Source organism: Amphimedon queenslandica, unplaced genomic scaffold (genome assembly GCF_000090795.2).
Source record: "Amphimedon queenslandica unplaced genomic scaffold, v1.1 AMPQUscaffold_13434, whole genome shotgun sequence".
NCBI lineage: Eukaryota > Metazoa > Porifera > Demospongiae > Haplosclerida > Niphatidae > Amphimedon > Amphimedon queenslandica.
The window spans coordinates 263460-275655 of record NW_003546330.1 but is presented as its reverse complement, the minus strand read 5'-3'; the positions used below and the strand labels follow the sequence as shown (position 1 = coordinate 275655).

General features: G+C 40.8%; 4 protein-coding genes and 1 pseudogene across 5 annotated transcripts; 1 reads left to right on the top strand and 4 right to left on the bottom strand.

Moving 5' to 3' along the window:
* Nucleotides 1–616: 616 nt before the first annotated feature.
* On the bottom strand, nucleotides 617–3243 carry LOC105312539 (GTP-binding protein YPTC1-like). Of its 2 annotated transcripts, none has more exons than XM_019995797.1 (12): nucleotides 3036–3243; nucleotides 2841–2985; nucleotides 2627–2708; nucleotides 2462–2576; nucleotides 2303–2413; nucleotides 2177–2253; nucleotides 1944–2133; nucleotides 1773–1896; nucleotides 1598–1730; nucleotides 1320–1445; nucleotides 1113–1279; nucleotides 617–1062 (listed from the first exon to the last, which is right to left on the bottom strand). In XM_019995797.1, exons 1-7 carry the CDS (start codon nucleotides 3219–3221, stop codon nucleotides 2040–2042), a joined length of 810 nt encoding a protein of 269 aa, XP_019851356.1. In that variant the 5' UTR covers nucleotides 3222–3243; the 3' UTR covers nucleotides 617–1062; nucleotides 1113–1279; nucleotides 1320–1445; nucleotides 1598–1730; nucleotides 1773–1896; nucleotides 1944–2039. The 2 variants fall into 2 exon arrangements, with proteins under 2 accessions (XP_019851356.1, XP_011403574.1); XM_011405272.2 differs by having other exon boundaries at nucleotides 1598–1727.
* Nucleotides 3244–3269: 26 nt separating this feature from the next.
* Nucleotides 3270–5125, bottom strand: LOC109581560 (uncharacterized). Its single transcript, XM_019995793.1, has 2 exons — nucleotides 4140–5125; nucleotides 3270–4050 (listed from the first exon to the last, which is right to left on the bottom strand). The coding sequence occupies exons 1-2, from the start codon at nucleotides 5101–5103 to the stop codon at nucleotides 3383–3385; spliced, it is 1632 nt and encodes a 543-aa protein (XP_019851352.1). The 5' UTR covers nucleotides 5104–5125; the 3' UTR covers nucleotides 3270–3382.
* Nucleotides 5126–5154: 29 nt separating this feature from the next.
* Nucleotides 5155–6416, top strand: LOC105312560 (trans-1,2-dihydrobenzene-1,2-diol dehydrogenase pseudogene; annotated as a pseudogene).
* Nucleotides 6336–7878, bottom strand: LOC105312559 (spermine oxidase-like). The gene has a single exon (XM_019995795.1). The coding sequence runs from the start codon at nucleotides 7774–7776 to the stop codon at nucleotides 6355–6357; it is 1422 nt and encodes a 473-aa protein (XP_019851354.1). The 5' UTR covers nucleotides 7777–7878; the 3' UTR covers nucleotides 6336–6354.
* Nucleotides 7879–7966: 88 nt separating this feature from the next.
* LOC105312538 (UDP-N-acetylhexosamine pyrophosphorylase-like protein 1) lies at nucleotides 7967–9840 on the bottom strand. The gene is made up of 10 exons (XM_011405271.2): nucleotides 9668–9840; nucleotides 9463–9622; nucleotides 9116–9347; nucleotides 8920–9042; nucleotides 8807–8872; nucleotides 8560–8759; nucleotides 8448–8516; nucleotides 8232–8399; nucleotides 8127–8187; nucleotides 7967–8085 (listed from the first exon to the last, which is right to left on the bottom strand). Exons 1-10 carry the CDS (start codon nucleotides 9690–9692, stop codon nucleotides 8026–8028), a joined length of 1164 nt encoding a protein of 387 aa, XP_011403573.1. The 5' UTR covers nucleotides 9693–9840; the 3' UTR covers nucleotides 7967–8025.
* Nucleotides 9841–12196: the final 2356 nt, after the last annotated feature.

The window sequence follows — 12196 nt, the reverse complement described above, 5'->3', positions numbered from 1 at the left end:
AATGTAATAAAATTGAAGAATTTTTTTTTGTCAATTTTTGTGAAATTTTACAAAAATTCCTGTACTATAGTACAGGGACTTTTGTCCAATTTTTGAGCAACTTTAAAAAAATCATAGAAAATCCAAAATTGATCGGAATCAGCTCAATCTTTTTACACTGCATAAGTACATGTATATGCATCAGGAAATGCAATAAAATTGAGGAATTTTCTACTTGTCAATTTTTTGTGAAATTTTTGAAAAATCCCTGTACTATAGTACAGGGACTTTTGTCCGATTTTTGAGCAAATTTAAAAAATCATAGAAAATCCAAACTTGATCGGAATCAGCTCAATCTCTCTACACAGCATAAGTAAATGTATATGCATCAGGAAATGTAATAAAATTGAGGAATTTGCTACGTGTCAATTTTTTGTGAAATTTTTTGAAAAATCCCTGTACTATAGTACAGGGACTTTTGTCCAATTTTTGAGCAACTTAAAAAAATCATAGAAAATCCAAACTTGATCGGAATTAGCTCAATCTCTCTACACAGCATAAGTACATGTATATGCATCAGGAAATGTAATAAAATTGAGGAATTTTCTACGTGTCAATTTTTTAATATGCCCAGTTATTTTCCATAGACAGAAATGTTTGCCTTCTTCATATCTCTGCTTTTAACTATACAGCAACAGTTTATTAAAAACTAGAACATTACAAAACATCAGAATCGTCTGTCCTTTAATTGGTTTACAGACAATCCTTCACGAAATGTTTTAGCAGTTAATATTTGTTATTTAATTATTAATTGATGATAACAATTCATCAATTGTTGGCCTCTCATTCTCTTCAGTAGCAAATTGATAGACAACTTCTCTTCTTTCATTCAAAATGAAATCTCCTCCCATCAAGAACAAGTCGTCTCCACTATAAGCAGGTGGTATTGGATCATTTTTTATTACTTTAGTAGCATAGCGATCAATCATGTGTAGCCCAAGCAGAGTGCATCGTCTACCAAGACCAAAACAATTGTAAAGAAACTTTTCATCATCAATGAACAATGGTACAGGGACATTGTGTCTGCAATCAATTCATTAACAATAAAAATTAATAATGAATTATTCTTTTACTTTTTAATCCAAGTAAAAGCATTCTCCCTATTACCAGTAGCTATAGCTACAACATTACACGATGCTTCACTGAACTCATCCATCCTTTTGTGAACGTCACTGATATGATCCAGTCATCCCAGTCATCCAAAGTGTCTTATTAATATGAATAACGTGAACAGGTGTCCCTATGCCAACATCATTACAATACAATATTTAGTAAGATACCTTTAATAATGAGCTGATATCAATATAACTATTGTCTTTACAGCTAAACAACATAATTTCCTGCTGTACCACGTGACCAGGTGGAACAGACGCACTCAAATAAACTGACGACATTTCATCATTGATCTGTAATAATAATAATAATAATGACAATCATGATTATGATGATGATTATGTGTATCAGGAAATGTAACAAATTTGGTCAAAGACCATTGGGAGGGCAACTTATAGAATCAGCTAAAGCATTCTATACCAGTACATCTATCAAGTATTTTAACCTTATCAATAAGTGAAGAGTGCTCAGATTCTACTTCTTCAAGACGTTGGTGCTTTTCTTGTAACACTAAGTCATCTTTGCTTTCGTGTATCAGCTTCCTCAATCCTTCTCTGTCCTCAACTCCAAACCTCCTACTAATAACATGAACTAACCAAAAGACAGACCATCTCACTAACTTGTAACAGTTGGCATAATGTCGAAATAAAAATAGATTCTTTAGAGTATTTCCAGTTGTGGTGTATTCCTCGACTGATGACAGCTCCATCTCTTTATGTGCAGCAGCAACTGCATCCTTGACAGCTAATGATCCTGTACTAACAATTAATTTTAAAATGGAAAATAATCACCTTTAGTGAGGCCCTCAATCTCACTCGCTGAATCCATTTTAAAACCACACCCATACTTCCCACTCGATTATGTTTTAATAATGAATTAAAAATGAATTAATGTGAACAACATGATTTCTGTTTCTTGGGGAGTGGAGAGTAGCCTCCTTGAGATGAAATTGTTTGATCATTGCAGTCTTCAACCAATAAACTACAATGATAATGATGATGATGATGATGATTACTCTGCTTACTTTACAAGTGACAAGCAAGCATGGCCAACATTAAAGCCAGTTTTGGCACTCGTTTCAATGAAATTAGCTTTATAGATCTATAGCAAAGCCATTCTTTACTACACATAAATAAAGAGTGTACTATACTTTAGCAAATGTTTCTCCTGTATCAAAAGGTACTTCTCTTTTACTGTAGTCATCCAAATCAACTTTGTTGCCAACTAAGAGTAAAGCTGGAGGTAACCCTTGCATATTTTCCTAAGAATACAAAATAATTTAAGGAGCTCCCATCAAGTAATAATGTACTCTGATGGAATTAATCCATGATTTAACGGCAACAAATGAATCCTCTGAAGTTACATCATACATCAGAATAACTCCATGAGCACCACGGTAATAGGCACGGGTTACTGACTGAAATCTATAGAATGAAGTTATGATAATTAATAATTATAGATATCAATGAGGAACCTTTCCTGTCCTGCTGTGTCCCACAGTTGTAATGATATGATTTGATCCTCGTGTTTTATCAAACGACTGTAAAAGTCAACTCCTGCATGACAATATACATAACTGTTTATGACTTGTCTGTCTTCATTTATAAAGGAAACGTTAATTGTTATGCTTAGTCTTCCCTTTCAGCATTCCCTTGACAGCAATCACAACAAAGACAATGTTTACTCACCAATGGTTGATGCATATCTTGCTGTAAAAGTTCCAGTACACAATCTCATCAGAAAACAAGATTTCCCAACGTAAGGATTCCCAACTATCAGTATCTTGAAAGTCAGGTCAGGTCTAACTACTAGACTCTCAACAAACACCAGAGGCTAGTGTATAACAATACATCGTGGAGCAGTAGCACTGTATTGATGCTTACCGATTGATATTCTGAAGATGAGGGATTTTGTTGGGGCTGATCTACTAATTCTCTCCCTTCACGAGATGCATGGCCACTAGCTTCACTTTCTGTATCAAAAGATCTCCTCCATGAGTTCCTACTCTCTCCTGTGAGTTGGTCACGGTTAGGATTACGAGCAACAGTATCGCTGCTTCTTCTATCCATACTACACTATTGACTGACAGGATAGGAAGCTAGAGTGCTGGGCAGGGCTTCCGGAGCTAATGAAAACATTATTGAGCTAATTATTGTTAGTAGTACATGTACATGTATGTGATCAAAAGCACTAGCTAATAATGAGTACGAATAACACAAATTCCATTTTGTTATTTTAGAGTTTCTCCTGGGAGGAATGGCTGATCAGAGACCTCTTGATCTTTATCAGATATGGATTCCTGTTGTCTTGGAATTAATCGAAACAACATGAATACGGAATCGTTATCATGACTAAAGATATCAGGAATGCAGCACGTGATATATTCATGACCTCTAGGGTGTCTCTTAACGGCAAGGTACCCATTCCGGCGAAAAGCTCTCCTGGAGCAAGTGATGTAATACATTTCCTTTCCGCTTGTCCATGACTCGAGAGGTACAGGCTCCGTCCCTTTGTCCGAGAGCAATCTCTCGTTTAATGCAAACCGACTGGTTTTTTGTGAAACAGCATCACGAATGAAGAGAGGGCCAGGATTCTCTCCCCAGACTACACTCAACGGTGCATCCACGTAGAGTGCAGTCGAATCCTGAGACTCATCATCATCACCAGAGTCAGCAAGAACAGAATATCTTCTTCCTCTCGAATCTTTAACTTGAGGCTCATCTCTTTTCCTGATATAGACAATGTAGAATTCATTTATTCCCATTTTATCATCATTTGGGATGATACTAAACTCAGAAGCATTATTGATGTCACTAGTTGCTAGCAAAACATGACGATCGTCATCAACCGTAAGATAGAGTGTTTGCTTAATTCCACAGGAAATCAAAAACGGTCCATCTAAAGGAATCATAAATAAATAAATAAATATTGCCAAAATGTTACTACTGGCTGGCAGACAATAAAGTATTATTTGGCATGTACCGTACCACTTTTGTCTCTCTGTACGTCCATGTACCTCCTCAGTCCAGCTTCCATGCAAGCATGAAGGAAAGACGATGCTATTAGTGTGGATATTGGTTTGATCGATACGTCAACGACTGCTTCATCACTGGATCCCTTCTCCACTTTGTTTTCCTTATTAATGAATCCGACATATTTTGCTTGCTTTGATGATTCCTTCTTCTTGCTGCTGTAGCTGGCTTGAGTCGAGGCACTTCCGACATGGTCTACACCTGTTTTACTGGTAATGCTAGCAGCTGTGTTGTACTCTCCCTGTGTCATTACTTGATACTCAACTGCTCCCAGTTGAATGGAATTGACGTAATGAGTGATGTGAAAATACTCCACGAACCTTTCGCATGACCTGGCAATCAATTTCATGTCCTTTTCATCTCCTTTTTCAATTACTTTTGTTAGCTCTTGGAGAGGACGACTGGGACCAACATGTTCTTGTTGAACTGAAGTCTCTCCCCATTCTATTCTCAATTTATTGAGGATCCATTCTGCAAGACGTTCTTCAAAAGTCATGTACTTCTGCTGAGCTTCTTTCTGGAGTTCCTTTGAGCCGTCGCTCTCAAGTGGTACGTCATTAAAGTGTTCAGAAAAGGATATTGTTCGATTCACAACTTTTTTCCCAACGCACCTTCTGTTCGAATGGGCACTCCTGCTGTACTCTGCTTCAGTTGATATCGTAACTGGACTCTTTGGTACAACAACAGATGCTTTCATTTTCATTTGTTGCTTGCGGACGCTGGAAACTTCCTTTTCAAACTTTTGCAGCGTCCCTCCTTCATCTGTTCCAATGATATTATCAATGGTTACCTGCCTGACTTGAAAAGAGGTTTTATTCAACCAAGGAGTAGGATCAGTAGCATCTACACCTCGTCCCAGTCCAAGATCTATGTATCTATAGATCTCCTTATCAGAATACACAGGACTAACTGAAGACATTTCTCCTACACCTCAGACCATTCTTCTGCCATCAGTGCCATGCCGGATAAAGTTGCCAAATGCAGACTGCAGTTTGGCTGCAGCTTATACCCGAGCTTATACCCGAGCTTATACCTGTATCCTATCTATCTAATAATGGAAGGAAGGTGGGGTTAATTAACTCTGAGCTCCTCCCATCTGCAGCAAAAAAAATTGCAATGGCTACTCGTTGGGGTGTGATTGGAGCTGGTCTCATTAGCAGTGATTTTGTGTCAGCCATTAGAACTCTACCTGAATCAGATCATGAAGTTGTTGCTGTAGCCTCAAGGTCCACAGAAGTTGCTGCAGAATTTGCCAGCAAGCATTCTATACCTGCCCATTATGGTAGCTATGAAGATTTGCTCAAAGATAAAGAGATTGATGTTGTGTACATTGGCACAATACATCCCACTCATCTCTCAATAGGACTGATGGCCCTGGAGGCTGGTAAACCTGTTCTGTGTGAGAAACCAATGAGCCTTAATGCAATACAGACCTCACAACTTATCAACAAAGCAAGGGAGAAGGGATTGTTTCTGATGGAGGCAACTTGGATGAGGTTCTTTCCAGCCTGTGTCGCATTGATGGATAAAGTATCTCGTGGGGAAATAGGAAAAGTCAAATTTGTCCGAGTCAATTTTTCTTTCAGACGTCCAGTGGAAAGAGAGAAAGGTCGTTTGGTTGATCCTACTTTAGGAGGAGGTAGTGTATTAGATGTAGGTGTGTATGCCATCAGTTTAGCCACCATGCTGTTTGGAGGTAGTAAGCCAGTCAAAGTGCATGCAGAGGGTACACTCCTTGATACTGGTGTTGATGATTTAGCTGTCATCACTCTCACCTATCCTGGAGGTGGCATTGCTTCCCTCTCTTGCAGTATTTCTTACAATTTCGAATGTGAAGCACACATTGGAGGAACAGAGGGAGATCTGAAATTACCACACCCCTTCTGGTGTCCAACGTCACTCGAGAGTCCTAAAGGTGTCTATGATTTCCAAAAGGTGTCACTAGAATTCCCTTTGCCTCCTCTTCCTCATACAAATTATCCAAATTCAGCTGGTCTAAGATATGAAGCTGAAGAGGTTCGATCCTGTTTAAAGAGAAAGGCAATAGAGAGCAGCATCATGCCGTTAGACCAATCACTGGTAGTTGCTCAAGTGGCCGATGAAGTGATGAAGCAAATTGGAGTGATTTACACTAAATAATTAAAATTATAATAAAAATTAAAACTAAAAATTAAAACTTGTTACAGTTATTATTATAATGTTTTAATAATCTCTCAGCTTCTCTTAAGCCAGTATCGTAAGCAGGGTGAGCACACGAATATTGCCTGGTACAAGTTGCTTCTCCAGCAAACAATAACTTGAGATTGGGGTCAGCTGGAGAAGACAACTCTTCTCTTAGAGAGGCTGGGCATGATACTGGAGTATAAGAATAACTGCCACAAGTGTATTCATTGGACCAACTGGTGGATACAACATTCAATAGACTGGGAATGGAGTTCCCAAGGAACAACTTGAGAACTAAGATCAGAGTATTCTTTAAAGCTCCACTCGGTAATTTCTCAACTGCTAATGCATCTTCATCTGAAACCCAACCCACATACACGTGTGATGATGGAGTTGGATAATGTTCTATTTGATGGAGTCCAGCCAACCACGGATTCAATTTAACTACATCTCTCTCCTTGTCTCTTTCAGACCAACATAAACGTAGAATGAAGTACTTGTCTTCAAACAGAGGACTCTCGAATTGAAGAATTATTTTATTAACAAGACCATATCCAAGACAATTGACAGCCTTTACCTTGTCGAGCGGCAATGGTGGGTCAAAGAATGAGTCATGAACTAGCTCCTTTAGAACTCCAAGGGAAACTGTAATGATGACATGCTTTGCAGTGAAACTCCTTCCATTAGTACAAGATACGATAATGTCTTTATTGTTCCAGCTGATGCGTTCCACTTTACAGTTGAGATGTACTGCATCATTTGGCAGTGATTTCTCTAGTGACTTGACGACCGATTGAAACGGATTACTGTCAGTAAAGACACTCTTCCCTCCTTCCAACCACTCCCAGTTAATGTAAGACTCGATACTGATGTCACGTACATACTTAGAGCCTTCACTGATTCCTTCAGCTGACAGGAAACACTCCAGTATTCTATAAGGATCAGCATCAGCACTAGCCTCCCTAACCACTCCCTCTATCATTGGATAGAGTCGGTCCTCTAGGTATTCCCTCATGCTCCTGTTCCTTCCGTTACTCAGCGACCAGGAGAGGAGGGCCTCCTTATCAACACACTTCTCGTAACATGTTTCAACTTCCTCCACTAGACCCGGGGGAAGCTGCTGCCCGTTGCTGGATACATAAAGTCCCTCCATATCTTCTTCATTGATAAGATCCATCCCTCCAGTCCTTACTTGACTGGTGTAGTACTCATAAACTGAGTTACCTTCAGTCCCATGGAAGTAAGTGGCTCCCGCTGGTACTATTGTCCCGTCTGGTAGAACTATAGACTGTATTCTTCCTCCTAGTCTATCATTAGCCTCCAGTAAGGACACAGTGAACAGCTCCTTCCCCTCTCTGACCAGTTTACTAGCAGCAGCCAATCCAGACAGGCCACCACCTATTATCACTACATTCTCCTTGGATGCCATGTTGACTCAGCTGAGATACTAGTATCCTTAGTATCCTAGTAGTATACTGGATCATACAACAAGAGAATCAGGTCTGTGGTATGATTTTTGATTTATCCAGTGATCCAGTTGATTCCATAATTGTATCAGGACTGATTGATGCTGTGGCAGCCCTAATCCACGGCACAAGTATTGGCTGTGTAGCATATAATTCCTGACTCTCAATTATTCTTATAAATAATAATAATAATAATAATAATTTAAAAAGTATTAATCTGTCAAATGAAGAGGCACTTTGAATGTATTACCACTACACAGTTCCTGAAGGCCCTACAAATCAATCAATTAAATAATTAATTAAGAATACATACTTCCCCAGCATAAGAGACCAGTGGTGATATCTCACATATGATACCATTAGTACCATTGACCCTAATAATAATACTCAATACATTGTCATTGCTATTGGTTCTTACTGGACTGGAGTGTCACTAGTAATGGTTCCACCTGCCCTCTGTATGTACTTATAATGAAGGTTCATCAAGGCTTGTCTAACAGTAACAGGAGAATCAGTTGGGGAATCGAGTCCATTCTTTAATGGGGCAAACTCTTCATCACGCACTACCTCGAATACAGAGAATTTTCTATCATTATTATAATAACAATGATTATTATCATTATTATGTACATACTCTGAAAATTGAAAAACATCAAATACAAATTTTTCCATTTTAATACCGTTAGGTGATGTAGGCTCCACCCTGATAATAATAATAACTATTAATAACTGTTAATAACACTTACCTCATTCCTGTATCATCAATGTAAGGTATCTTCTTCTTTGCAATGTGATGAACGAGCTGATCTTTGTGATCAGAACAAACCCTCTCGAGAAAAGAGACAGTAAAGTAATGGTTACAGATATTCCCAGCACTAAAGGTTAATGAGCCATCAGGATTACACATTTCAGCTGTTGACTGACTGATTTCACTATACTCAACCACCTATTAATTAATTAATATTGTGTATTATTATTTATTATTAATCGAACCTGATATTTTCCGTCTAAAAGACAAACCACACCCACTTTTTCACCAGGACTTGATTTTCTAACCACCTTCATTAAGGAGTACAAATTAATGATAAAGTTAAGAAATAAACTACTTTAGCTCCACAATCAGAATCTCTGCTCCAGCAATATCCAACAAAAACAGGATCAGCCATTTTAACTAAAATATTATCAACACCATAGACATGGATACACTTAATACCACGAGAATTCATATCCTATTATTACAACAACAACAATAATAATAATAATAATAATAATAATAATAATAATAATAATAATAATTGATACCTTGAGTACATTGTTATTTTTATTAACAAGAGCAGCATAGAGTCCGCCATTTCCATCAGGAGCACGTGCAATGGAGTTCTTCTTGTCTAGAAGTATCCTTCCATTGAAATCAACACAAGGAAGAGTATTCTGCTCAAATATGACAACATTCCTTTTGTCCAGTCCAAAGTATTTGTGGTCATTGAAAAACTTTATTGTAGTGTCCCGTGTGTACTCACTGGTCATGATGTACCTACATTACATGAAATTCCTTCAAAGTACTACCCAGTACTATATAATGATGATAATGGCTACTATATCAGTACACTACTATCAACACTTTCACATCATAAAGAGACTATTCTTACCATGTGACAATAGTGTCCTCCTTTCCATATTTATTTTTAGCTAGCTCTTGTAATTTCAATATTCTTTCGGCCTGCAATTGATAAAGTGTTTTATTAGATGGTAGCTGCACATTGTACATTCCTTTAGGATAGGATACACCTAGTCTAGTTCCCTGCCCACCTTTTAATGAATAAGATGATGATAATAATAACAACAACAACCCACCTGCTAGTAATAAAACACCAACCATTCCATCATTGATTAATTTAAGTCCAACATCCCTCCACTGGTTACTTTCAGGATCACTGCTCGAAGCCACTATTGATTTATCCAGTGGCTCCAGTCGATCATCTTTCTTCTCAGAACTATCAGCCAGGGTCTGCTGAGCCTCAATAAAGTTTCTAACCACAAACAATTACATACCAAATAATAATAATAATAACAATAATAATAATAATAATAATAATAATAATAATAATAATAATAATAATAATAATAATAATAATAAAAATGGCGGGTAGCAGGTGTTGTGCTTGTAATGGGCCCAACGCTGTCTGTAAGTCTTGCTCCTGTGTTAAGAGTGAACTACCTTGCTCTTCCTGCCGCCCTGGAAGTTCTTCGTCCTGTCATAATCCTTTTGGGGTACCTTCAGCCCCTCAGCGCAGCGCCTCTCCTTCGCCACGTGGTCCTTTATCTGGCTCTTCTAGTTCTATCGATGTTTCAGTTCCTAGTTCTGACTCAGTGATCTCGTCTGCTAGCGCTCTACCTTCCTTCGAGGCCATCTGTCGTCTCAACGTGCCCCTGCTCCTCCATATTCCCAAAGGCGCTCGGAATAGTTGGTCGGGAGTCTTGTCGTCTACCCTGGAGTCCATTATCGCTCGTCCCTCTGACCTAGTTGCTTGGACAAAGCTGTTCATGCTCCCCAAGTGCGCTCTCTTCCTCCCTCCTGCTAGATCTCGCCGTCATTCGAAAGATCTTGTTGACATCATCAAGCAGCGTTTGTCCACCTGGAGAAATGGTGACCACATGTCTCTCTGGTCTGAAGTCTCCTCGAGATCTCCCACCCCTCCCTCCAACACTTCGGTCCCTCCTGGTGTTCGCAGAGCTCGTCGGGCAGCTGCGTCTGGTCTTTACCGGAAAGCCCTCCAGGCCCTTAACTCCCGTGGTCTGGCCGCCCCCTCTCTCGAAAGGCGTGATGAGCTACTCCTCAAGCACCCTCAATGCCCGGCTCCCTGTCTGCCAGATGCTCCTCCCCCCGCCCTCTCTCCCTCCCCTCCTGCCTCTCCTCTCCCCCCTCCCTCCTCTCCTGATTTATTTTCCTCTTCTCCCCCCTCCTCCTCTCCTTCCCCTCCCTCTTCCCCTCCTCCTCCCCCTCCCCCTCCCCCCTCCTCTTCCTCTTCCTCTCCTCCCCCCTCCCCTTTCTTCCCCCCTGCTCCTTCTCTTCTCCCTGCTGCCGTCCTCGCCTCTATCAAGTCGTTCCCAGCCGATACTGCTCCTGGGCCCTCAGGCCTTCGTGCGTCTCATCTTAAGGAAGCTGTATGCTGTCCCTCCCCCTGCAGAGCTGAGGCAACCCTCCTTCATCTCACACATCTGGTCAACCTCCTCAGTTCCGGTGAATGTCCTCTTGTCTTGGTCCCCCACCTTTGTGGTGCTACACTTCTCGCATCCCCCAAGAAGTCTGGTGGTCTACGGCCCATTGCCATAGGGGAAGTCCTTCGCCGCCTAGTGTCTAAATGTCTGTCCTCTTTCATTATGCCACAGGTCCGGCAATCTCTTCCTCCCCATCAGCTGGGGGTGGGTGTATCTAATGGAGCTGAGTCACTAGTTCACACCGTTAAGCTCCTCCTCTCCAACCCCTCAGTCCCCCGTTCTTCTCGCTGCTGTCTATTGTTGGATTTCACTAATGCGTTTAACTGCATCGACCGTTCTATTTTGTTTCATGAGGTTCGGTCCCGCTTTCCTGCTTTATCTAGATGGTTGGAATATAGCTATGGTACTCCATCTAATCTTCTCTTTGGGGACTTTTCCATTCTTAGCTGCTCTGGGGTCCAGCAGGGGGACCCTCTAGGTCCTCTTGCCTTCTCTACCCTGCTCCAGCCAATCATTGAAAAGATCCAACAAGATGTTCCCGGCCTCTGTCTCAATGGGTGGTACTTGGATGATGGGATCCTTTCGGGTTCTCCTGATGATCTCCTGTCAGCTCTCCATATCATTGAAACTTTGGGTCTCCCCCGTGGGTTACACCTCAATCGCTCTAAGTGTCTTCTCTTTTATCCCCCAGAGGTAGACACTTCCCTTTCCTCTTTACCTTCTGACATCCCATCCACCTCCCTTGGATTTGAACTTCTGGGTTCTCCCATTGGTCCCCCTGACTTTTGCCGCGCCTCCATGTCTAAGCGTCTCGACAAGGTAAAGGATTCCGTCCGATCCCTTGCCCTCCTCCAAGACTCACAAATTGAATACTCCCTTCTCAAGTCTTGCTTGGGCCTCCAAAAGGTCTCCTGTGCCCTCCGGACCACTCCACCTGAGATCTTGCTCCCAGTTACACACTCCTTTGATGAATTTATGTTCCACTGCATTAATGACTTAGTAGGTGGATCCCTCTCACTTTGGTCTCATCTTAAGGCCACTCTCCCTCCTCGCTTAGGTGGTATTGGCATTCGCCTAGCTAGTGCCCACTCCGGAGCTATTTTCCTATCCTCTGTTCAGGCCTGTTCAGCCCTTATCCTGTCATTGTCAGATCAGGAGATCCCG

Coding starts and splice junctions, on each gene's coding strand:
- LOC105312539 (XM_019995797.1), bottom strand. CDS start 3,221: ATGGATAGAAGAAGCAGCGATACTGTTGCTCGTAATCCTAACCGTGAC. Junction 2,254..2,302: donor CAGGAGAAACATTTGCTAAA/GTATAGTACACT, acceptor GCTTTGCTATAG/ATCTATAAAGCTAATTTCAT. Junction 2,134..2,176: donor GCTTGCTTGTCACTTGTAAA/GTAAGCAGAGTA, acceptor TTATCATTGTAG/TTTATTGGTTGAAGACTGCA.
- LOC109581560 (XM_019995793.1), bottom strand. CDS start 5,103: ATGTCTTCAGTTAGTCCTGTGTATTCTGATAAGGAGATCTATAGATAC. Junction 4,051..4,139: donor CGTACAGAGAGACAAAAGTG/GTACGGTACATG, acceptor TGATTCCTTTAG/ATGGACCGTTTTTGATTTCC.
- LOC105312559 (XM_019995795.1), bottom strand. CDS start 7,776: ATGGCATCCAAGGAGAATGTAGTGATAATAGGTGGTGGCCTGTCTGGA.
- LOC105312538 (XM_011405271.2), bottom strand. CDS start 9,692: ATGGTTGGTGTTTTATTACTAGCAG. Junction 9,348..9,462: donor GAGGACACTATTGTCACATG/GTAAGAATAGTC, acceptor CATGTAATGTAG/GTACATCATGACCAGTGAGT. Junction 8,760..8,806: donor TTTTAGACGGAAAATATCAG/GTTCGATTAATA, acceptor ATTAATTAATAG/GTGGTTGAGTATAGTGAAAT.